Source organism: Spermophilus citellus (assembly GCF_964194105.1).
Source record: "Spermophilus citellus genome assembly, chromosome: 5".
NCBI lineage: Eukaryota > Metazoa > Chordata > Mammalia > Rodentia > Sciuridae > Spermophilus > Spermophilus citellus.
In genome coordinates this window covers 95,293,385-95,318,063 of record NC_138186.1, presented here as the reverse complement: position 1 = coordinate 95,318,063, position 24,679 = coordinate 95,293,385, and the positions used below count along the sequence as shown (strand labels likewise).

Sequence of the window (24,679 nt, the reverse complement as noted above, 5' to 3'; positions counted from 1 at the left end):
CCATCTTCAAGTTTAGGATGTCACCATTATATACATCTTTCTTGCCTTTGATTAGGAAAATGCTCTAATTCTTTTAGGGACCTCAAGACTTTAAGAAAATGAAAGATATCACTTCAGATGATATCGAAATTTTGGTTTAAAAATGTTTGCGTTTCAGTTTATTTTCTTTTTCAAATAGAGCACACATTTAAAAAAACTTTTACACTTATATTATAAATATTTTACACTCACTTAAATTTTTTTGTATCAAATTTCTTTGGTGATGCTTAGAAGATGATTTTAGTTATATATAAAAAAAGACTGTACACATGTATGTCTGCAAGGAAATACATGCTACATTTTAGTTAATCTTGATTATGTCATGGTATTAAAATTATGAGTGGTGTTTTATTTTTTATTTATTTCTTCTGTTGTGCAATTGAATGCATTATTTGTAAATAAAAAGAAAAATAGCAACAGTAAAAGGGAAAAAAAAGAGGAAGTTTTTTTTTTCTCAGTTTCAAGAAGGTAAAACTGTGTTTCTCTGAACTTCTGAATGTTTACTTTTCTCCTAAATTGAAGGGATGTGACGGATGATGAATCCTTTGTTGACGAACTGAGAATAACATTACGATTTTTTGCATCTGTTTTAATACGAAGAATTCACAAGGTATATATTTATAATGAGAAATTTGGGGCTTGGGGACTTTATCACTATGAACAAGATTATTTTAAATCTTACTTTTACATTCTCTTATGCCATATATTAATTTTTCTTCACTTTTGATATTTTAGGTTAAAAAATTAATAAATCACTTTTAATCCACTCATCAGTTTTGCTTTAATGTTTGGTTAACTTGGTTTGTGGAAATTAGAATGAAAAGTTAACTATAGGAAAAAAATCATGTTTTAGTTAAATGAATTTATTGAATTATAATAATCTATAATAATTTATTGATTATAATCTACCTTAAAAATTTTTTGAGCCATATTTTATATATGTTTGGATCTTTGCCTATATGTATATATTTATACTATATTGACTGTAGACACATACTTATCTACTACTGCTTTGTCAATTCAATAGGATTAAACATATTAACAATGATTTAATATATACTTGTCATTAATTAATAAAATAGAGATTACTCTTATAAATATTTCTATATTCATTTGAGAAATGAGCAATACATTCAACCAGTTCACGGAATAGAAATATAAAATAGCCAATGAACAACTGAAAATAGGTTGTCTCACATCAAATATAAGTTGTTAGGAGGTACTATTCTTTTACCTATCAGACTGGGAAAGTTAAAAAAAGATGTAAAATCTAATAATGGTGATTGTGGGGAAAGAGCAAGTGCAAATCCAGATTGGTATAATTTACATTTGAGGGTAGTTTGGTAATCTTAATTTTTAAATTACATATGTAGTATATATGTATATATGTGTGTGTGTGTGTGTGTGTGTGTGTATGTGTATATATATTTTATACTGGGAAGCTAACCCAGGGTTGCTTTTCCTCTGAGTTACATCCCCAGCCCTTTTTGTTTTTTAATTGAGAAATGGTCTTACTAAGTTGCTTAAAGTCTTGCTAAATTGCCTGTAATCTTTATTAAGACTTGGTGGTGGTCTGTAATCTCAGCAGCTTGGTGGCTGAAGTAGGAAGATCACAAATTTAAAGCCAGCTTTGGCAACTTGGTGAGGCCCTAAGCAACTTAGAAGATCATCTTCAAAAAGGGATGGGGTTGTGACTCAGTGCTTAAGCACCCTGGGTTCAATCCCTAGTATTCCCCCCCCCCCCGCCCCCAACAAAAAAAGTGTGTATTCCCAAATTCAATTCTGTTTTTATAATATGTTAAGGAAATAATCAAAGATATATATATGAAATATATATTCAAAGATTTATTTCATTATAATTTGTAATAAGGAAAATTCAAAAGAAAACCTAATACCCACTGATTGGATTATTCTTTTGGTACGTATAATATATACTAACTATAAGCCACGAAACATTGTTCTGTAGAACACTGCTAATTTACATGGGAAATATTTATCTTAAATAGTAAGTGGAAGAGCCTGGAAAGTAATGTATTTGGTATGTATTTAAGGACATATTTGTCCTTATTACTGTTAATACTTATTGTGGTTGTGGACTATTGCTGAATTTTGTTTTTTTCTCTGTACTTCTTTATGTTTGCCATTTTTTTTTTTTTTGCATTGAGCATTTATGGTTTTTGAAAAAAGTTGATAAACAATTTAGTAAGAAATATCAGATGTTGCGCTGGGGATGTGGCTCAAGCGGTAGCGCGCTCGCCTGGCATGGGCGGGGCGCTGGGTTTGATCCTCAGCACCACATAAAAAATAAAGATATTGTATCACAACAGACACTTCAGAAATACAGAAGATAATCAGAAATTATTTTGAATCCTTATACTCCAATAAAATAGAAGATAGTGAAGACATCGATAAATTTCTTAAGTCATATGATCTGCCCAGATTGAGTCAGGAAGATATAGACGACCTAAACAGACCAATAACAATAGAGGAAATAGAAGAAACCATCAAAAGACTACCAACTAAGAAAAGCCCAGGACCAGATGGGTATATAGCAGAGTTTTACAAAACCTTTAAAGAGGAACTAACACCAATACTTTTCAAGCTATTCCAGGAAATAGAAAAAGAGGGAGAACTTCCAAATTCATTCTATGAGGCCAACATCACCCTGATGCCTAAACCAGACAGAGACACTTCAAAGAAAGAAAACTACAGACCAATATCTCTAATGAACCTAGATGCAAAAATCCTCAATAAAATTCTGGCGAATCAGATTCAAAATCATATCAAAAAAATTGTGCACCATGATCAAATAGGATTCATCCCTGGGATGCAAGGATGGTTCAATATACGGAAATCAATAAATGTTATTCACCACATCAATAGACTTAAAAATAAGAACCATATGAGCATCTCGATAGATGCAGAAAAAGCATTCGACAAAGTACAGCATCCCTTTATGTTCAAAACTCTAGAAAAATTAGGGATAACAGGATCATACCTCAACATTGTAAAAGCAATCTATGAGAAGCCACAGGCCAGCATCATTCTGAATGGAGAAAAATTGAAGGCATTCCCTCTAAGATCTGGTACAAGACAGGGATGCCCTCTCTCACCACTTCTGTTCAACATAGTCCTCGAAACACTGGCCAGAGCAATTAGACAGACGAAAGAAATTAAAGGCATAAAAATAGGAAAAGAAGAACTTAAATTATCACTATTTGCAGATGACATGATTCTATACCTAACAGACCCAAAAGGGTCTACAAAGAAACTATTAGAGCTAATAAATGAATTCAGCAAAGTGGCAGGATATAAAATCAACACGCATAAATCAAATGCATTTCTGTATATCAGTGACAAAACTTCTGAAACGGAAATGAGGAAAAACACTCCATTCACAATATCCTCAAAAAAAAAAAAAATACTTGGGAATCAACCTAACAAAAGAGGTGAAAGACCTATACAATGAAAACTACATAACCCTGAAGAGAGATATAGAAGAAGACCTCAGAAGATGGAAAAATATTCCCTGTTCATGGATAGGCATGAACTAACATCATCAAAATCAATAACCTAGACTTAACTGACATGGAACCTTCTCAAAAATAGATCATATATTATGCCATAGGGCAACCCTCAGTAAATATAAAGGGGTTGAGATAATACCATGCACTTTATCAGATCATAATGGAATGAAACTGGAAATCAATGATAAAAGAAGGAAGGAAAAATTCTACATCACATGGACAATGAACAATATGTTACTGAATGATCAATGGGTTACAGAAGACATAAAGGAGGAAATCAAAAAATTCTTAGAGATAAATGAAAATACAGACACAACATATCGGAATCTATGGGACACAATGAAAGCAGTTTTAAGAGGGAAATTCATCGCCTGGAGGTCATTCCTCAAAAAAAGGAAAAACCAACAAATAAATGAGCTCACACTTCATCTCAAAGCCCTAGAAAAGGAAGAGCAAAACAATAGCAAATGTAGCAGAAGGCAAGAATTAATTAAAATCAGAGCAGAAATTAATGAAATTGAAACAAAAGAAACTATTGAAAAAATTAACAAAACAAAAAGTTGGTTCTTTGAAAAAATAAATAAGATCAACAGACCCCTAGCCATACTAACGAAGAGAAGAAGAGAGAGAACTCAAATTACTAACATACGGGATGAAAAAGGCAATATTACAACAGACGCTTCAGAAATACAGAAAACAATTAGAAATTATTTTGAAAACCTATATTCCAATAAAATAGAAGATAGTGAAGACATCGATAAATTCCTTAAGTCATATGATTTGCCCAGACTGAGTCAGGAGGAAACTCACAACTTAAACAGACCAATATCAATAGATGAAATAGAAGAAGCAATCAAAAGACTTCCAACCAAGAAAAGCCCAGGACCGGATGGGTATACAGCGGAGTTCTACAAAACCTTTAAAGAAGAATTAATACCAATACTTTTCAAGTTATTTCAGGAAATAGAAAAAGAGGGAGCTCTGCCAAATTCATTCTATGAGGCCAACATCACCCTGATTCCGAAACCAGACAAAGACACCTCAAAGAAAGAAAACTACAGACCAATATCTCTAATGAAGCTAGATGCAAAAATCCTCAATAAAATCTGGCGAATTGGATACAAAGGCACATCAAAAAAATTGTGCACCATGATCAAGTAGGATTCATCCCTGGGATGCAAGGCTGGTTCAGTATACGGAAATCAATAAATGTTATTCACCACATCAATAGACTTAAAGATAAGAACCATATGATCATCTCGATAGACGCAGAAAAAGCATTTGACAAAGTACAGCATCCCTTTATGTTCAAAACGTTAGAAAAAATAGGGATAACAGGAACTTACCTTGACATTGTAAAAGCTATCTATGCTAAGCCTCAGGCTAGCATCATTCTGAATGGAGAAAAATTGAAGGCATTCCCTCTAAAATCTGGAACAAGACAGGGATGCCCCCTATCACCACTTCTATTCAATATAGTTCTTGAAACACTGGCCAGAGCAATTAGACAGACGAAAGAAATTAAAGGCATAAAAATAGGAAAAGAAGAACTTAAATTATCACTATTTGCGGATGACATGATTCTATACCTAGAAGACCCAAAAGGGTCTACAAAAAAACTACTAGAACTAATAAATGAATTCAGCAAAGTGGCAGGATATAAAATCAACACACATAAATCAAAGGCATTTCTGTATATCAGTGACAAAACTTCTGAAACGGAAATGAGGAAAAACACTCCATTCACAATATCCTCAAAAAAAAAAAAAATACTTGGGAATCAACCTAACAAAAGAGGTGAAAGACCTATACAATGAAAACTACAGAACCCTAAAGAGAGAAATAGAAGAGGATCTTAGAAGATGGAAAAATATACCTTGTTCATGGATAGGCAGAACTAACATCATCAAAATGGCGATATTACCAAAAGTTCTCTATAGGTTTATTGCAATGCCAATCAAAATCCCAATGGCATTTCTTGTAGAAATAGATAAAGCAATCATGAAATTCATATGGAAAAATAAAAGACCCAGAATAGCAGAAACAATTCTAAGCAGGAAGTGTGAATCAGGTGGTATAGCGATACCAGATTTCAAACTATATTACAGAGCAATAATAATAAAAACAGCATGGTACTGGTACCAGAACAGGCGGGTGGACCAATGGTACAGAATAGAGGACACAGAGACTAATCCACAAAGCTACAACTATCCTTTATTTGATAAAGGAGCTAAAAACATGCAATGGAGAAAGGATAGCATCTTCAACAAATGGTGTTGGGAAAACTGGAAGTCCATATGCAACAAAATGAAACTGAATCCCCTCCTCTCACCATGCACAAAAGTCAACTCAAAGTGGATCAAGGAGCTAGATATCAAATCAGAGACTCTCCGTCTGATAGAAGGAAAAGTTGGCTCCGATCTATAGATTGTGGGGACGGGCTCAAAATTCCTTAATAGGACACCCATAGCACAAGAGTTAATAACAAGAATCAACAAATGGGACTTTCTTAAACTGAAAAGTTTTTTTTACAGCAAGAGAAACTATAAGAGAGGTAAATAGGGAGCCTACATCCTGGGAACAAATTTTTAATCCTCACACTTCAGATAGAGCCCTAATATCCAGAGTATACAAAGAACTCAAAAAATTAGACAATAAGAAAACAAATAACCCAATCAACAAATGGGCCAAGGACATGAACAAACACTTCACAGAGGAGGACATACAATCAATCAACAAGTACATGAAAAAATGCTCACCATCTCTAGCAGTCAAGGAAATGAAAATCAAAACCACCCTAAGATACCACCTCACCCTAGTAAGATTGGCAGCCATGATGAAGTCAAAGAACAATGAGTGCTGGCGAGGATGTGGGGAAAAGGGTACTCTTGTACATCTCTGGTGGGACTGCAAATGGGTGCGGCCAATTTGGAAAGCAGTATGGAGATTCCTGGGAAAGCTGGGAATGGAACCACCATTTGACCCAGCTATTGCCCTTCTCGGACTATTTCCTGAAGACCTTAAAAGAGCACACTACAGGGATACTGCCACATCGATGTTCATAGCAGCACAATTCACAATTGCTAGACTGTGGAATCAACCCAGATGCCCTTCAATAGATGAATGGATAAAAAAAATGTGGCATTTATACACCATGGAGTATTACGCAGCACTAAAAAATGACAAAATCACGGAATTTGCAGGGAAATGGATGGCACTAGAGCAGATTATGCTTAGTGAAGCTAGCCAATCCCTAAAAAACAAATACCAAATGTCTTCTTTGATATAATGAGAGCAACTAAGAACAGAACAGGGAGGAAGAGCAGGAAGAAAAGATTAACATTATACAGAGACATGAGGTGGGAGGGAAAGGGAGAAAAAAGGGAAATCACATGGAAATGGAGGGAGACCCTCATTGTTATACAAAATTACATATAAGAGGTTATGAGGGGAATGGGATGACAAACATGGAGGGAAATGAATTACAGTAGATGGGGTAGAGATAGAAGATGGGAGGGGAGTGGAGGGGGGATAGTAGAGGATAGGAAAGGTAGCAGAATACAACAGTCACTAATATGGCAGTATGTAAAAATGTGATGTGTAACCGATGTGATTCTGCAATCTGTATTTGGGGTAAAAATGGGAGTTCATAACCCACTTGATTCTAATGTATGAAATATGATTTGTCAAGAGCTTTGTAATGTTGTGAACAACCAATAAAAAAAATGGAAAAAAATTCTCTCTCTCTCTCTCTCTCTTAAAAAAAAAAGAAATATCAGATATTGATGATAGGCCATTTAAATTATAGCTTTTCTGAAAAAAATTAAAATATTTGTTCTCTTTACAGTGAATTAGTTAATAGAAAATTCTGCTCTGTTGGACTTTGAGATAACCTATAGGATTCTAAAATAATAGCACCTCATACTTGAAGTGTGAGACATATATATTTTATAATGGCTTTATTGAAATTATTTACATGTCATATAGTTCACCCATTTAAAGTATATAGTTCAGGGACTTCTAGCATATTCATGTCACAGAGTTGTACAAACATAACCACAATCAATTTTAGAATATTTTTTATCACCTAGTAAGAGACTTTGTATTCTTTAGCCATAAACCCCAACACTTATCTCCTCAGCCATAGCCAACTACAATTTTACTTTTCTGTCTCAATGGATTTGTCTATTCTAGACATTTTATATAAATGGAATCATATAATATGTGGCCTTTTGTGGCTGGTTTCTTTCACTTAGCATAATAGTCTTATCCATGTTTTCATTCTTTTAAATATCTTTATTTAATTTATTTACTTATATGTGGTGTTGAGGGTCGAGCCCAGGGCCTCGCACGTGCTAGGTGAGCACTCTATCACTGAGTCACACCAGCCCCCACGTTTTCATTTTTCATGTCCAAATAATATAGAACTGTATTTTGTTTATATATGCTGTAATTTGTTTAGCCATTGTTCAGGTGATGGACATTGGATTCTTTTGACCTTTTGGTATAGTGAACCTGTGAGCATGTGTGTACAAGGTGCCTTTTTATTTTTTGGTAGATACCTGGTGTATATATTTGGGAGTATAATTGCCAGGTCAAATAGTAACTGTGTTTCACACTTTTGAGATACTGCCATATTGTTTTCCAGAGTGGCTGTACCATTTACATTATTATTAGCTGTGTATAAATGTTTTGATTTCTCCACATCCTTGTAAGATTTGGTTCTCCCTTTTTTTCAACCAGTTCTAGTGACTGTGAGTGGTGTTTCATTGTGACTGAAATCTGTATTGGATTTCATTTGATATGTATTTCATTGCAGAAATATGTACTCAGATTCTTTGCCCATATTTTGTCTTTTTGTTATTGAGTTACAAAAGTTCTTTATATATTCTAGATATAAGTTCTTTATCAGATACCTGATTTGTCAATATTTTCTTCCATTCTCTGAATTATTGTGCTATGTATTCTTCTAATCTTATCAACATCACTGTCTTGAGAGATGAATGGGTCATTATAATGTCAATTTCATGGAAAGTAATTATGTCAAAGTGTCAGAGGTAGTAAAAGGAAAAAAGAATTAGGCCTGGGTCACCTTACTACTACTATGTTCTATCTTTGACCAAATAAGGTCAATTGAAAGTGGATCGTGAAAACAAAGTATAATTTAAGCTTCATGGATTTTTTAAATCAAAATTTAGTGAACAAATTATTATTTTGCCTTTTGAGTCTGACCTGCAGTTCTAAAATGGAACTTACAAATGAAAATCTTCACAAATATTCTGAGAGACAAGATTTTGTAAAATGTTTGAAAACTAAGATATCTTGTTTTTGTTTTTTTGATAATTATGAGAACACCATAATTTGTAATCATTGTGTACTAAGGGACTAAGGATAAATGGAAGAGTAATGTTATTTTGCAATGAGGCCTAATACTAGCAAAAATATTCCCATTTATTGAACATGTTTGATCTTATGTAGTCAAAAGATATCTGTAAACTTCTCTGAGTTTTACCAGCCAATCACTAAAATTTGTGGGTTTTTGATCTTAGATTACCCCTGTGATTTTATTCCTTCCTTAACGTGAAATATTTCTTATACTTAAGGTGTTAAGTTTTATGGTGGAAGATAAGCCTATTGAAGTCTAATAAACATTCTTTCTGGTGATTTCATTTCAAGTTTATTTTGTTATTTCATTTTTTGCCTCTATTCGGTGTATACATATTGCCCTTAATCCTTCTCTAACCTATGATAATCACTTGGCATTTAGCCTTTACATTGAAAAATGTTGGTGGAGAGAAAAGAAACTGAATACTGTTTTTCTAAGTAGGATTCTTTAGTTTATCTTAAAACCAGGTTCATCTTGTTAGCTGAATGAAAAAATTCATTTTCAATTAACTTTTTAGTAAACAGAAATCTATAGCTTCAAGGGATGATAAGTTACTGGAGGTTTTTAAGACACATTTAAAACAAAGAACGTGTATAAAAATAAGCTAGGAATAAAGGTATTATTTTGTGGGAATATTTCCCTCTTTAGTCTATAAGTATTAAGATAAATTTTTAATGGTGTGATAAATAACTGTTTCAGTTAGTATTAAATGCTTTTAAAGTATGTTTTTTGAAAAAGTCTGAATAATATCTATGGTTTTTGAATTTTTATTAGAAGTGCACAATTAATAATCATAGTTATGTGATATAAAGTGTGATTAATGAATACAATGTGGAATAATTAAATCCAACTATTTGATATATCTATCACTTAAAATAGTTATTCTTTTTTGTGGTGAGAACATTTGAAATTTACTTTTAACAATTTTGAAATGTATAACTCTTATGAACTATAATAGAACTATAATGTCAAAAATATTCTCCCTAATGCCTCAAATTTTAAGATATGTTCCAGTATCTTATTGCCATTTAGTGACAAGTATTTTTAAAGTTTTATATTAATTTTGAATTTATCTAGGTGGATATTCCATCTATTATAACCAAGAAACTGTTAAAAGCAGCAATGAAGCATATAGAAGTGATAGTTAAAGCCAGACAGAAAGGTAATGTTTTCTACTTACTGTTTGAGTGATTTTGATTTTATATACCAACTTTCACCTGATATATTAAATGGTATTAATGGAAGTTAATTTAGATCATATCATTGGTGTATTTGCTCTTTGATATAATTCTGTTATGAGAAACATTTCCAATTATATGTTTACAATTATTCTGTGTTCTTATAAATTTATAATAAGTAAAATAATTTCAGGGCTGGGAATATAGTTCAGTGGTGAATGCTTGCCTAACATATGTGAGGCCCTCGGTTTATCCCTGGCAATGCAAAAATACAAAAAATAAAAACACCCACCCCCAAAAAACCAAAACAACAAGAAAATATATATCTCTTCAATATACTTAAGAAAGGAATGATGATCTTCAGTATACTTAAAAAAGGAATGTGTGTAGAAGAGTTTGAGTACATATAACTTAATTGTTAAATTAAAAAAATTAACTTTTAAAATCATTGTCACATCACTGACAAAAACACACTAGAGGTAATATCTTTGTTGTAGCTATGTCATAAAGGTGATTTTACTATAGGAAGAAAAATAGGAAAACTATTTCTATAGTTTTGGCATTACCATAATATTATATGATTGGAATTATACAGTATGTTTCAGACTGGTTTCTTTCATTTATTAATAGGTGTTTAGGCTCATCTGTGTCTTTTTAATGGCTTGATAACTCATTTCTTATTGTTATTCAATTATATTCTGTTGTATGGATATACTATACTTTGTTTATTCCATTTACTTATTGAAAGGCATCTTGGTTGCTTCCGATTTTTGACACTTATAAATAAAGCTGCTATGAATATTTATAAGTTTTTGTATGAGAAAAGTACTAATGTGGTGCTAGGGATTGATCCCACATAGCCTCACACATCCTGGGCAAGTACTCTATCATTGAGTTATACCCCTAGTCCATGAAATGCAATTTCAATATAGTTTTTTTTATTAGTTACCCATGACAGTACAATGATCTTGACATCTCATACATTTGAATCAAATGGAGTATAATTTCTTATTTTTCTGAGTGCACAGGTTATAGAATCACATTGGTTATACAGTCATGTATATCAATATAGTTTTAATTTTGTTCCAACGACCACCACTGACAAACCTCTAAACATCAGCCTGCAAGTACATGGAGCCACCTTTTTTAGCTTTAATTCATCAGTTTAATAAAATTCCCCAATTATTTTGCCTCTATAAAAGTGATGTTATATGTAGAGACAGATTAGTTTGAGTGAAAGTCTTTTTTTTTTTTTTTTTTTGGTAATGGGGATTGAACCCAGGAGTGCTTACCCAAGAGTGAAACTCTTGTTGAATCTTTGGAAGAAAGGGGTTGGTGGTTTGCTACTGTTTATGTAAAAAAAAATCATCCTCCCTAATAAAACTACCATAAAATGCAAATTTCTTGCATTAATCACATTGTAGTTAATAAAATCCATAGAATTAAAAGACTAGATAATTAGGAGGGATCTAATTTTATTCAGATATTCTGGTATTCTACATGTAATGACAATGAACTAAACTTAGAAAAAAGGTTTTCAACTGCTTGATTTTTCATTTATTTTTTTTTAAATATTTATTCTCAAGCTTTAGGTGGATACAATATTTTTATTTTACATTTATGTGGTGCTGAGGATCGAACCCGGTCCCTTGTGCTTGCTAGGCGAGCACTCTACCACTGAGCCACAATCCCAGCCCCATCATTTATTTTTTGAATTTGTTTTCAAAATTATGTATAATTTAGGAAATAAAAGATTCACCCCTTCATCTGTAGTCATCCTGTCCTTGATGTTCTTTGCTTAATCTGCCTCTTTTTTTGGGGAGTGGGGGGGGGGAATCAAGGATTGAACCCAGGGGCACTCGACCATTAAGCCACATCCTCAGCCCTATTTTTGTATTTTATTTAGAGACAGTTTCACTGAGTTGCTTAGTGCCTTGCTTTTTGCTGAGGCTGGCTTTGAACTCTCGATTCTCTTGCTTCAGCCTCCTGAGCCTCTGGGATTACAGGTGTGCACACCATGTATTGCTTAATCTGCCTCTTGAGAAGGGGAATTACATAGAAGTTTTCTATCTATGAAAGTACTTCTATGACTTATTGAATACACACACATACACACACACACACAGTAGAAGCATTGACTTAATTTAAATTAAGTAATGATTATGCAGAGGGATTATACTTCAGATTGTCTACCTGAAGATATTACTTGTCATGGATTCTGGGGACTTTTTAAAAAATATTTTGCTCTAGTTGTAGTTGGACACAAAATCTTTATTTTTATGTAGTGCTGAGGAATGAACCCAGCACCCAGCACATGGTAGGCCAGCGCTCTACCGCTGAGGCTCAACCCCAGCCCCAGTCCTTTCCTTTTATCAGCTGCAAATAGCCAACTGATGAGGCATTTGATACTGGTGATTAATATGTTTTGTATTCCAACATCTGTATTTTGCTTATATAATCCCATTAAGGTTTCCCCCTCTTTTTAAATTTTTTTAAATGTTTTGTCCAATCTCTTCAATTTCTCATTAAGTAGGTCTAAAATATTCTCACATCTGACAGATATTGAATAGATTACAGCCTAGTGATTAATTTATACAACATGTGTGAATACTTAATTATATCAAATATTAGAATTATGTACTCTACAAGATGACTTTTCAGTATTAAAAGTTAATGACTATTTGCTAATGCCCAAAGGACTTTTATCAATTGTTCAAAATTATATCAGGAAAGAAGTAGAGCTGGGATTTAGCACAGCTTAGTCTTCTGAATTTAGATCTATTCTTGTCATATAAATTTTTAGAAAATTCAACGTGCCAAATTTATGGTGGGAAAAAGCTTAGCCAATAATTTAAAACGCATTTCTTCTATAAACTGTTCTTTGCCAGTTCTGCTTTAGTACCTCAGGTACAACAGATAGGGTGCATTTTTTTTGAGGTACTGGTTATTGAACCCAGGGGTACTCTACCACTGAGCTATACCCCCAGCCCTTTTTATTTTTTTCATTTTGAGGCAGAGTCTCACCTCTTCCCTCAGTTTGCTGAATATCTGGAGCATTGACTTAATTTAAATTAAGTAATTATTATGCAGAGGGATTATATATGCTCTGATATATATATATATATATATATATATATATATATATATATATATATATATATATAAGATTTAGTGCCTGGCCTTTTAAAAATTGTTTTCTGTTAATATAACTTTTATAATCAGTTAATATTTACAAAGAAGTCTGTCTGTTCTGGATTTGTACCTTATACAGTTTTATACCTCTTGATTTCACATTCTGGCAAAAGGTTTAGAATTTATCCAGGTATTTTAGTCAGCTTTTTCACTGATGTGACTAAAGGACCTGACCAGAACAACTATAGAGGAAGAGAATTTTATTTGGGGCCTCACACTTTTAAAGGTCTTAGTCCATAAAAGGTTGGCTCCATTGCTCAGGGCTCAAGGTGAGGCCGAACATCATGGTGGAAGAGTATGGCAGAGGAAAGCAGCTCACATGGTGATCAGATAGCAGAGAGAGACTTTTGCCACACCCCCAGTGAACTATTTCAGTTACCACTCAGTTAACTCCTATCGGGGGATAAATTCACTGATTGGGTTAAGTCTGTCACAACCCAATCATTTATCCTCTGAACATTCTTGCACTGTCTCACATGTGAGCTTTTGGGGGATACCTCACATCCAAACCATAACATCAGGGAAGCCAGTTTCTGTAACAGATCTAAAGGTTATCTGGATGAAATTAGTGTAAAAACAGGTACAATAAAATTTTGATTAATTCTGTTTCTGTAGAAGCTGAACATATCTACCTTTTGATAACAAAAAAACCTGTGTGTGCTAAAGCACACGATCTGTAGCTTTTTCTACTTTAAAAAATCATTTGCTATTTTTATATCATGATTTTTAGATTCTTGTTTGGGGAAAAGGACCATTATCAGTTTATTAAAAAAATAAGCAAATTTTCAACAATGAAGAATTTCTCTCTTTATATTCATTCATTTTCTTTCTTTCTTTTTTTTTTTTTGTATTGGGTTGTTTTACCAGTACATTCCCAGCCCTTTTTACTTTTTTCTTTTATTTATTTGATTATTTTTATTTTTGAGATAGACTCTTGCTAAGTTGTTGAGGCTGACCTCAAATGTATGGTCCTCCTACCTCAATCTCTTTAGTTGTTGGGATTATAGACTTTGCGCCACCATGCCCAACTATATTTATTTTCTGAAAAATTTTCCTATGGAATAAATATTGAAAAGAGAGCGAGGTCTAGGAAAGGGATGATTAGGTCAAAATGGCTGAAGTTACTTAATATTGCTTAACTTGTTTTCAATATTTATTTTTTATTTTTGTTTATAGTAAAAAATACAGAATTTTTACAGCAAGCTGCTTTAGAAGAATATGGTCCCGAGCTTCATGTGGCTTTGAGAAGCCGAAGAGATGAATTACATTATTTAAGGAAACTTACTGAATTACTTTTCCCCTATATTTTGCCTCCTAAAGCAACAGACTGCAGGTATAAATAGACTAGAAAATATCATAGAAGTATTTATGTACCATGCTATATGTATATTGCTGTTCTTGATTATATAAGAATTCACTAAATCTTGGTATTAATTTATGATTTCAATAGTTTTTCTTTGAAGAAAATAATTTATTACATCTTAGGTGTTGCTTAGAATTTTTTCTTAATGGATCTGGATCTTGGAAATCAAAGATAAATAAAGAATTAATTTTCTTTTTTGAGGTCATTATATTTTATTTTCTTGGTGTTCCTCTTTAAAGACATGTTCATTATGATTCTTGTAGGCAGAAACATTTTTGACAAACTATACAGACAAGTTTGGGTTTTAGATATCCAACTCAGAATAATACTTAAAGGTCAACAAATCCATTCTCTCTTATTCTAATAGAAGTACCTTTAGATTGTTCCATAAGTTACCTGGTTACTGTTACCCTAATAGTTCTTAGAAATCATGGCTTATTTTACTCATATACTTTAAATATTAACCTTGTTTTTGAAAGCATTTTGTTTTAATATTTTTTGTTGTTTAGTTTTAATATTTTAATGAAGATATCTTTAGCTAGGTACACTGGTGTGTGCCTTAAATCCTTGTTACTTGGGAGGCTGAGGCAGGAAGACTTAAGATATGAGGCCAGCCTCAGCAAATTAGTGAAACCTCATTTTTGACAAAAATATATCAAATTCAATATCATAATTACAAAGTAATTATACTATTAAACATTTTAGTCTTAAACATTAGTTTAAAATGCAGACTACAATTCAGAAGTCTTGGATGGGACCTGAGATTCTGTTTTTCCAACAAACACCCAAATGTTACTCATGCTACTGGATATAGAACTGGACTTGGGAGTCCTAACTTAGCTAAAACAGACTGTTACTTCAGAGAGGAAAAAAATATTCTCTAATATGAGGGACATTAGAAAATAGTTCCTTCCATAAAAATACTTAAAATGTATTTTAAGTCTGTTTTAGCTAAGTTAGGACTCCCAAGTCCAGTTCTGAATCCAGTAGCATGAGTAACATTTGGGTGTTTGTTGGAAAAACAGAATCTCAGGTCCCATCCAAGACTTCTGAATTGTAGTCTGCATTTTAACAAAATCTTTAGGTAGGTAGTATGCATTTGCAAATTAAGAACTATTGTAAATAAATGTTTATTTCTTTTCCCAGGTCCTTGACCTTACTTATAAGAGAGATCCTGTCTGGTTCTGTGTTCCTTCCTTCTTTGGATTTTCTAGCTGATCCAGTAAGAAATATTTAAAAAATTCTTTCAATTATAAAATATACTTAACATAAAACTCATTGTCTTAAACATTTTTATGTATACAATTTGGTGGTATTAGATATATTCATTTTTTAAATAACTTTATTTATTTACTTGTTTATATATATATATGTGCTGCTGAGGATCGAACCCAGTGTCTCACATGTGCTAGGCAAGAGCTCTACCACTGAGCCACAACCCCAGCCTGAGATTTCATTTTTTTATGCAACCATCACTGTCATCCATCTCTAGAACTTTTTGTCTTGAAAAACTAAAACCATGCCCATTAAACAATAATTCCTCATCCCTTCCATCAGCCCCTGGCAACCACTACTCTTTCTGTCTTTATAAATTAGACTACTCTAGGTACTTTATATAAGTGGAATCATAGTGTTCCCTTAAGTTGTTGTCTTATTTCACTTAACATAATGTCCTCAAGCTTCTTTCGTGTTGCAGCATGTGTTAGAATTTTTTTTTTTTCATTTCCGACACTGAGTAATAGTTTATTGTAGGTATGTATCACATTTTGCTTATCTGTTTATCCATTGATGGACAATTGGATGACTCCCATCTTTGATCTAGCAGGATTTTGAAGAAATGGGAATAATAAACATTTCAGATACCAAAATTAGATTTTCTCTGCCCATTTTCACTAAGGTTAAGAACTTGCATTATGGAGTTTAAAAATGTCTCTGTTTTATAAATAAATGCAGATGCTTAGCCACTGCTCCATTTGTTTTGTTATTTTTCTAGAAAATTATATAATACCAAAATCCTGAGAATTCTGGGCAGGATACAATAATGGAATTACTTTGACTTATGTTTATTATTTTTTACTAGGATACTGTGAATCATTTGCTTATAATCTTCATAGATGACAGCCCAGTGAGTATTGAACATATTAGAAAACTCCTCAGATTTACCAGTTTTTGATTCTGAATGTCAAATCACGTGTCAATTTTACTAAGTTAATTCTTTTTCTTCAAAGCCTGAAAAAGCAACAGAACCAGCTTCCCCTTTGGTTCCATTCTTGCAGAAATTTGCAGAACCTAGAAATAAAAAACCATCAGTGAGTATTTTCTGCAATAAAATTATATTTGCTAACAGCCAATTTTAGAACACTTTATATAGCTTTAACTTACTCTTCCTCCTAATTGTATCAAGGTGCTGAAGTTAGAATTGAAGCAAATCAGAGAGCAACAAGATCTTTTATTTCGTTTTATGAACTTTCTGAAACAAGAAGGAGCCGTGCATGTGTTGCAGTTTTGTCTGACTGTTGGTAAGGCAAATACTTGTGTATTTTGCTAGTCTTTTTAGAACTTTACTTAATGTATTAGAATATTTAGATCAGATGTAGTGTTGTGTAACCATCTGTCATTGTACTAAATTTTATTTATTAGATATTCTAAGAGCAGTTCTAAGTCCCACTCACATTCCGGATTGAAGCATAAGCTATGATTGATTACAGTCAAATCCTAATGTCTGAAAAAAAAAAACTATTAAAAGTTTAGTATAATGAGAAAATGTTAAAACCCTCCATTAATGGTCCAAATCAATATCACTTTGTCACAGTTTTTGTTAAGAAATGTGGTTAAGGGGCTGGGGATGTGGCTCAAGCGGTAGCACGCTCGCCTGGCGTGCGTGCGGCCCGGGTTCGATCCTCAGCACCACATACCAACAAAGATGTTGTGTCCGCCGAGAACTAAAAATAAATATTAAAAATTCTCTTCTCTCTCTCTCTCTCCTCTCTCGCTCTCTCTTTAAAAAAAAAAAAAAGAAAAAGAAATGTGGTTAAATAATCAAATATAAAAATATTTTGTTTTGATTATAGATTATATAATATCATGGATTATTGGATTCATGAGAAACTTTATGGACTGTCTATGAAGATTTCTTTTAATGCATGTAACTCCTTTTTAAAATATAACTTTTTAAAGTTATATTTTAAAATATAACTTTAAATATAGAAAGTGAAACATAGAACTAAAAGATACATTTTGATCACTTAAAAATGTATTCATCCTTATAACCTACATCTTTATCAAAGTACAGAACATTTCCATCATCCTGAAAGTTCTCTTTACAATTCTTCTCAAGAGATTCCCTGCCTCTATTCCTGCCAAAGCAATCACTGATCTCCTTTCTCTTGCCACAAATTACTGTTGCCTTAAAATTTCCTCATATAAATGAAGTCACATAATCTGTACTTTTGTGCCTGGCTTCATCCATTCAGGATAATGTTTCTTTTATGACTCGTCCTTCTTCTTGTATAGATTAGTAGTTTACTCTTTTTATTATTTCTCTATTCCATTGTATGAATATGCTACAACTTCTTTATCTAATTTCCTTGTAGATGGGTATCTGAATTGCTTCCACTTTTGGGCTATTTTGAATAAAGAGACTATGACCATTTTTGTCGAAAGCTTTTTGTGGGCCTATATTTAACAATAGAGATATACAATTGTATATGGATATAGAATATGGATGTAGAATTACAGGGTTATACAGTAGATGTATGATTTTATAAGAAACTGCCTAATTGTTTTCCAAGATGTTTGTGCTATTTTTACTCTCCTGCTATATATGAGAGTTCTAGTTCCTTCACATGTTTACTAAAATTTGGTGGTGTTTAACTTTTGAATTTTATCCATGTTAGTGGATGTTTGGTGGTATCTTGTGGTTTTAATTTGTGCTTCTCAAATGACTCTGTTGCATGCTATAATATGCTTATTGGTCATCTGTTGATCTTCTTGTGAAACTGCTAAAATCTTTTCTCTTTTGAATTCTTTTCTTTATGTCATTAAATTATAGGAGTTCCTTATATCTATTCTGGATGTAAGTCTTTTGTCAGATATATGTATTATGAATATTTTCTTCCAGATTTGCATGTCATTTCATTTTCATTTCAGTATCTTTTAGTGAGTAAAACTTTTAAATTTTGATGAAAATCAGTATATCAGTTTTTATTTAATGGTTAGTGCTTTCTGTGACTTCCGTAAGAACTCTTTACCTACCGCAAGTTGAGATTGTATTCTCCTATGTTTTTTCTCTAGTATAATATAGTTTTAGATCTTACATATAGATCTATGATCTATCTTGCAATAATTTTTGTGTTGGAATTAGGTAGAGGTGGAGGTTCATTTTTTTCCCCTCATATTGATGTTGTTTTTCCAGTACCCAGTTTCTGAAGAGACATTTCTTTCTCATCTTTCATTTATTTTCTTTTGATTAATTTTTTTATTGATATGTGACAGTGGAATGCATTACAATTCTTATTACACATATAGAGCACAATTTTTCATATCTCTGGTTGTATACAAAGTATATTCACACCATTTGTGTCTTCACATATGTACTTTGGATAATAATGTCCATCACATTCCACCATCATTTCTTCCCTCCCTTCCCCTCCCACCCCTCTGCCCTATTTAGAGTTCATCTATTTCTCCCATGCTCCCTCTCTCTACCCCACTATGAATCAGCCTCCTTATATCAGAGAAAACATTCGGCCTTTGTTTTTTGGGATTGACTAACTTCACTTAGCATTATCTTCTCTAACTCCATCCATTTACCCATCTTTAATTTCTTTGACTTTTCTTTTTTCAAATAATTTGACCACGTATGTGTACATCTGTTTCTAAGTTGTATTCTTTTCTGTTGTTCCCTCTGTCTGTTCTTTTCTCAAGACAAGTCTTTTTTTTTATTGATTATTTAAAACATTACATAGCTCATGATATATCATCTTTCATACATTTGACTCAAATTGGGTTTTTAACTCCCATTTTCACCCCAAATCAAGACAAGTCTTAATTTCTTTGGTTTTGATCAGATCTTGAAATTAGGTGGTCTTTTTACTTCATTCTTTTTCAAGATTTTTTGATTATCCTAGGTTCTGTGCATTTTTATGTAAATTTTGGGATCAAATCACCCCCTCACACATACACACAGGCACATTCTGTTTGGATTTTTTTGAATGGGATGGTGTTGAATGTTTAGATCAACAATTTCAGCAATACTTAATAATGACATTTAGCAATACATGAACATGGCATATTTTTCTATTAATTTCAACCTTATTTAATTGCTTTCCATGATGTTTTGTAGTTTTTGTGTTAGGTCTTTATGGTTTGGGATATATTTCCATATAATATTTGAAATGATTCTTCAAATTGTTTGAGTATTCAGAAATTGAATTTTTTATATATTGACTTTATATTCTGTGATATTGCTAAATTCACATTCTTTATCTTACTTCCTGTGCTTTAGGAGTCTTGGAAGTCAGCTCCTAAGCCGAGATGATGGAGTGTTGGGCCTACATTTTCTTCTTGGTCTAATGCCTAGGTCCTTGAATCACTTTGAGTTGAGTTTCGTGCAGGGTGAGGGAGAAGGGTTAAATTTTATTCTACTATGTATGAATTCCCAGTTTCCCAATACCATTTGTTGAAGAGGCTATCTTTTCTTTAATGTATGTTTATGGTGCCTTAGTTTAGTATGATATAACTATTTAAGTGGGTTTATCTCTGTGTCTCCTATTCTGTTCCATTGGTATTCATGTCTGTTTTGGTGCCAGTGCTATTTTTTTGCTATTTTTGTTACTATAGCTCTATAGTATAATTGTGATGCTATTTCCTTCACTTTTTGCACTAAGGATTGTTTTACAATTCTGGCCCTTTTATTTTTCCAAATGAATTTCATGACTACTTTTTTTCTATTCCTATGAAGAACATTATTGGAATTTTAGTAGGAATTGCAGTAAATATAGCACTTTTGGATAGTATGGTCATTTTGACAATATTAATTCTGCCTATCTGTGAAGATAAGAGATATTTCCATCTTCTAAAGTCTTCTTCAGTTTCTTTCTTTAGTGTTCTGAAGTTTTCATTGTAGAGGTCTTTCACCTCTTTTATTAGATTGATTCTCAAATATTTAATTTTTTTGAGGCTATTGTGAATGGGATAGTTTTCCTATTTTCTTTTTTAGCTGATTCATCATTGGTGTATAGGAACAAAATTAATTTGTGGGTGTTAATTTTATATTCTTCTAAATTCATTTATGAGTTCTAGAAGTTTTCTGGTGGAGTTTTTTGGGTCTTCTAAATGTAGAATGATGTTGTTGGCAAATAGGGATAGTTTGAACTCTTCATTTCCTATTCCTGTCCCCTTAATTTCTTTCTTTTGCCTAATTGCTCTGGCTAGAGTTTAAAGGACTATGTTGAATAGAAGTGGTGAAGAAGGGCATCCATGTCTTTTTCCAGTTTTTAGAGGGAATGTTTTCAGTTTTGCTCCATTTAGAATGATGTTGGCCTTGCACTTAGCATATATAGCTTTTACAATGTTGGGGTATGCTCCTGCTATCCCTAGTTTTTCTAGTGTTTTGAACATGAATGGATACTGTATTTTGTTAAATGCCTTTTTTACATCTAATGAGATGATCATGTGATTTTTGTCTTTAAGTCTATTGAGGTGATAAATTACATTTATTGATTTCCTTATGTTGAACTAAGTTTGCATTCCTGGGAGAGCCCCACTTGATCATAATGCACTATCTTTTAAATATGTGATTTGCCTTATTAAAAATTTTAGCATCTATATGTTCATTAGGGATATTGGTCTTCAGTTTTCTTTCCTTGATGTCTCTTTGTCTGGTTTTGGTATCGGAATGATACTAGCTTTGTAAAATGAGTTTGGAAGGGTTCCCTCCTTTTTTACATCATGGAACAATTTGAGTAGGTTTGGTGTTCTTCTTTCAAGATCTGGTCAAACTCAGCTGAGAATTAATTTATCTGGTCCTGGGCCTTTCTTTGTTAGTAGGCTTTTGGTGGCATCCTCAATTTCATTGCTTGAAATTGATCTATTTAAATATTCTATGTCCTCGCCATTCAGTTTAGGTAGGTCATATATCTCTAGAAATTTTTTGATGTCTTAAAGATATTCTGTTTTTTTAAATTTATTTTTTATTTTTTTAGTTGTTGATAGACCTTTATTTTATTTATTTATACGTGGTACTGAAAATCAAACCCAGTGCCTCAAGATATTCTATTTTATTAGGGTTTAGATTTTCAAAATAGTTTCTGACTATCATCTGTATTTCAGTAGTGTTTGTGGTGATATTTCAGTTTTCATTGCAGATTTTAGTAATATGGGTTTTCCCCTCTTTATGTTGGTAAGCTTGGCTATGGGTTTATCAATTTTATTTATTTTTTCAAAGAACCAACTTTTTGCTTTTTTGATTTTTTTTAATTGTTTTGTTGTTGTTTATTTCAGTTTCATTGATTTTGGCTCTGATTTTAATTATCTCCTGTCTTCTGCTTTTGGTGTTGATTTGTGCTTCTGTTTCTAGGGTTTTGAGAAGTGTAATGTTAGATTATTTATTTGGTGACTTTCTATTCTTTAAATAAATGAGCTCAAATGAACTTTCTTCTTAGAACCACTTTCATGGTGTCCCAGAGATTTTGATGTGTTGTATCAGTGTTCTCATTTATCTCTAAGTATTTTTTATTTCACCCCGGAAGGGATGCTTTGTGGCCTAAGATATGGTCTGTTTTAGAAAATGATCCTTGTGTTGCTGAGAAGAAATCATATTCAGTCATCAATGGATAAATTATTCTAAATATGTCTGTTAGGACCAAATTATCAATTCTGTTTTTTAGTTCTACAACTCTTTTATTTAGTTTTTGATTGGAAGATCTGACCAGTAGTGAGAGAGGTGTGTTGAAGTCACCCAGTATTATTGTGTTTGATTGTTGAATATGTGTGTGTTTGATTCTTGAAATTGAGAAGGGTTTGTTTAATGAACATAGGTGCTCCATTATTTTGGGCATAAATATTTACAATTGTTATATCTTGTTGATGTATAATTTCATTTAACAGTATGAAATGACGTTCTCTGTGTCTTATGATTAAATTAACTTTGACTTGAAGTCCACTTTATCTGATACGATACAAGGATAGAACCCCTCCTGTTTATGAGATCCATGTGAATGATATACTCTATTCCCATCCTTTTACCTTCAGTCTGTGGATATCTTTGCCTATGAGATGTCTCTCTTGGAGATAGCATATTTTTGGTTTACTTTTTAAATCCAGTCTTCAAGTCTGTGTCTTTTGATTGATTAGTTTAAGCCATTTGCATTCAGTGTTATCATTGAAAAATGATTTTTATTCCCTCTCATTTTGATGTATTTTTGGTTCTTAATTTGATTTATTTTCCTTTGATTGACTATTCTAATGTAGTTCCTTTCTTTGCTGGTTTTCAATTTTATTTTTCATGAAATATTTGAGTATGTTTTTTAGTGCAGGCTTTCTAGTTGTGAGGGCTTTTTGTTTCATTGTCAATTCTGAAGCTTAATTTTGCTGGGAATAATATTCTTATTTGCTATCCATTTTCTTTCAGAGCATGGTATATATTATTCTAAGACCTCCTATCTTTTAGAGTCTGGGTTGAGAAATCAGCTCAAATCTGGATTGGTTTACCTCTAAATATGATCTGTTGTTTTTCCTCTAGCAGACTTTAAAATTCTATTCTGATTTAGTATGTTAGTCATTTTCATAATAATGTGCCTTGTTGTAGGTCTCTTGTGATTTTGTATCTTTGGTGTCCTATAAGCCTCCTGTGTTTGATTTCCATTTCATACTTTAGATTTGGAAATTTTCAAATAATATTTCATTGAAAAGATTGTGCATTCCTTTGGTTTGCATCTCCAAGAGTTCTTCTCTCCCCATAAATCTTAAATCTTGTCCTTTCTTGTTATCTCATATTCTTGGAAGTTCTGTTTGTAGTCTTTTAACTTTTCCCCATAATCAGCTTCATCTTCAAGAGTATATATTTTGTCTTCATTTCCTGTAACTATCTTTCAAGTGGTTTAGTCTTTCAATTGATTTTTAATTTGGTTTATTGATTCTTTCATTTCAAGGATTTTTTGCTTGATTTTTTTTTCAGAATCTTCATCTCTTTATTGATCTATCACTTCCTGTATTTTTTCTCTGATTTCACTCCTTACATCATCTTTTACCTCACAGATCAGTGTAACTATGAACTTTCTGAATTCCTTCTCTAACATTTCTTCCAGTGTGCTGTCAATGAATTCTGTTATTGAAGTATTTAGGTTTGTTTGGGGTGGCTTGTTCCCTTGATATTTCATGTTGTTTGTGTGTCTGACCATCTTGCAGTGTGGATCTGAGGCAGTAGAGTTTGTACCCTATGGACTTATAGTATCCCTAAAGGTTTTCAATACTTCATAGTTTAGGGGTAGACAAATAATAGCCACAACCAATGCAAATACCATATAGTCTTAAACCATATAATTCCTGCACAATAAACAGAAATTATGTGATCAGTTATTGCCCACAGTAAAATTAGTAAGTTTGCAAAAGGGTTTACAATGAACAGGGAGAGAACAGAAGAGAGATATAGGATGTGATGATTGTGAGGGAGGAGGAGAGAAAAGAGAAGTAAAAAATTAAATAATGAAAGAGAGGGCAATAGTGTTTGCCTGTTAGAAGAAAAGAGAAAAAAGAATCAAGGGTAACATAAGTGAGGGGAAAAAATTTCAAAACAATTAAAAAATAAATGCAAGAATACGAAACAAAACTAAAATCCTAGATCTCATAAGACTCAGTCACGAATAATAACTGCCTTAAAAATGATAGAAATGAGAAAAAAAGGCAAATATGGAAATGTATAAGTGTCCATTAAATATTTAGCTCACAGTTACACAAAAAGAAAAGTTCTCTATGAACAGTTCAAAGAATTGTT

General features: G+C 32.5%; 1 protein-coding gene across 5 annotated transcripts in view; it reads left to right on the top strand.

The window, feature by feature from the left end:
- The window catches only part of SNX14 (sorting nexin 14), a 118,935-nt gene that overhangs the window by 24,413 nt on the left and 69,843 nt on the right, over positions 1–24,679 (top strand). For all 5 annotated transcript variants that reach the window (XM_081294874.1, XM_081294873.1, XM_081294871.1 and 2 more), the window contains exons 6-12: positions 562–649; positions 10,030–10,114; positions 14,499–14,655; positions 15,832–15,907; positions 16,766–16,810; positions 16,914–16,994; positions 17,090–17,204. In XM_081294874.1, coding sequence (XP_081151000.1) covers positions 562–649; positions 10,030–10,114; positions 14,499–14,655; positions 15,832–15,907; positions 16,766–16,810; positions 16,914–16,994; positions 17,090–17,204 — 647 coding nt within the window. The remainder of the gene's footprint in view (positions 1–561; positions 650–10,029; positions 10,115–14,498; positions 14,656–15,831; positions 15,908–16,765; positions 16,811–16,913; positions 16,995–17,089; positions 17,205–24,679) is intronic.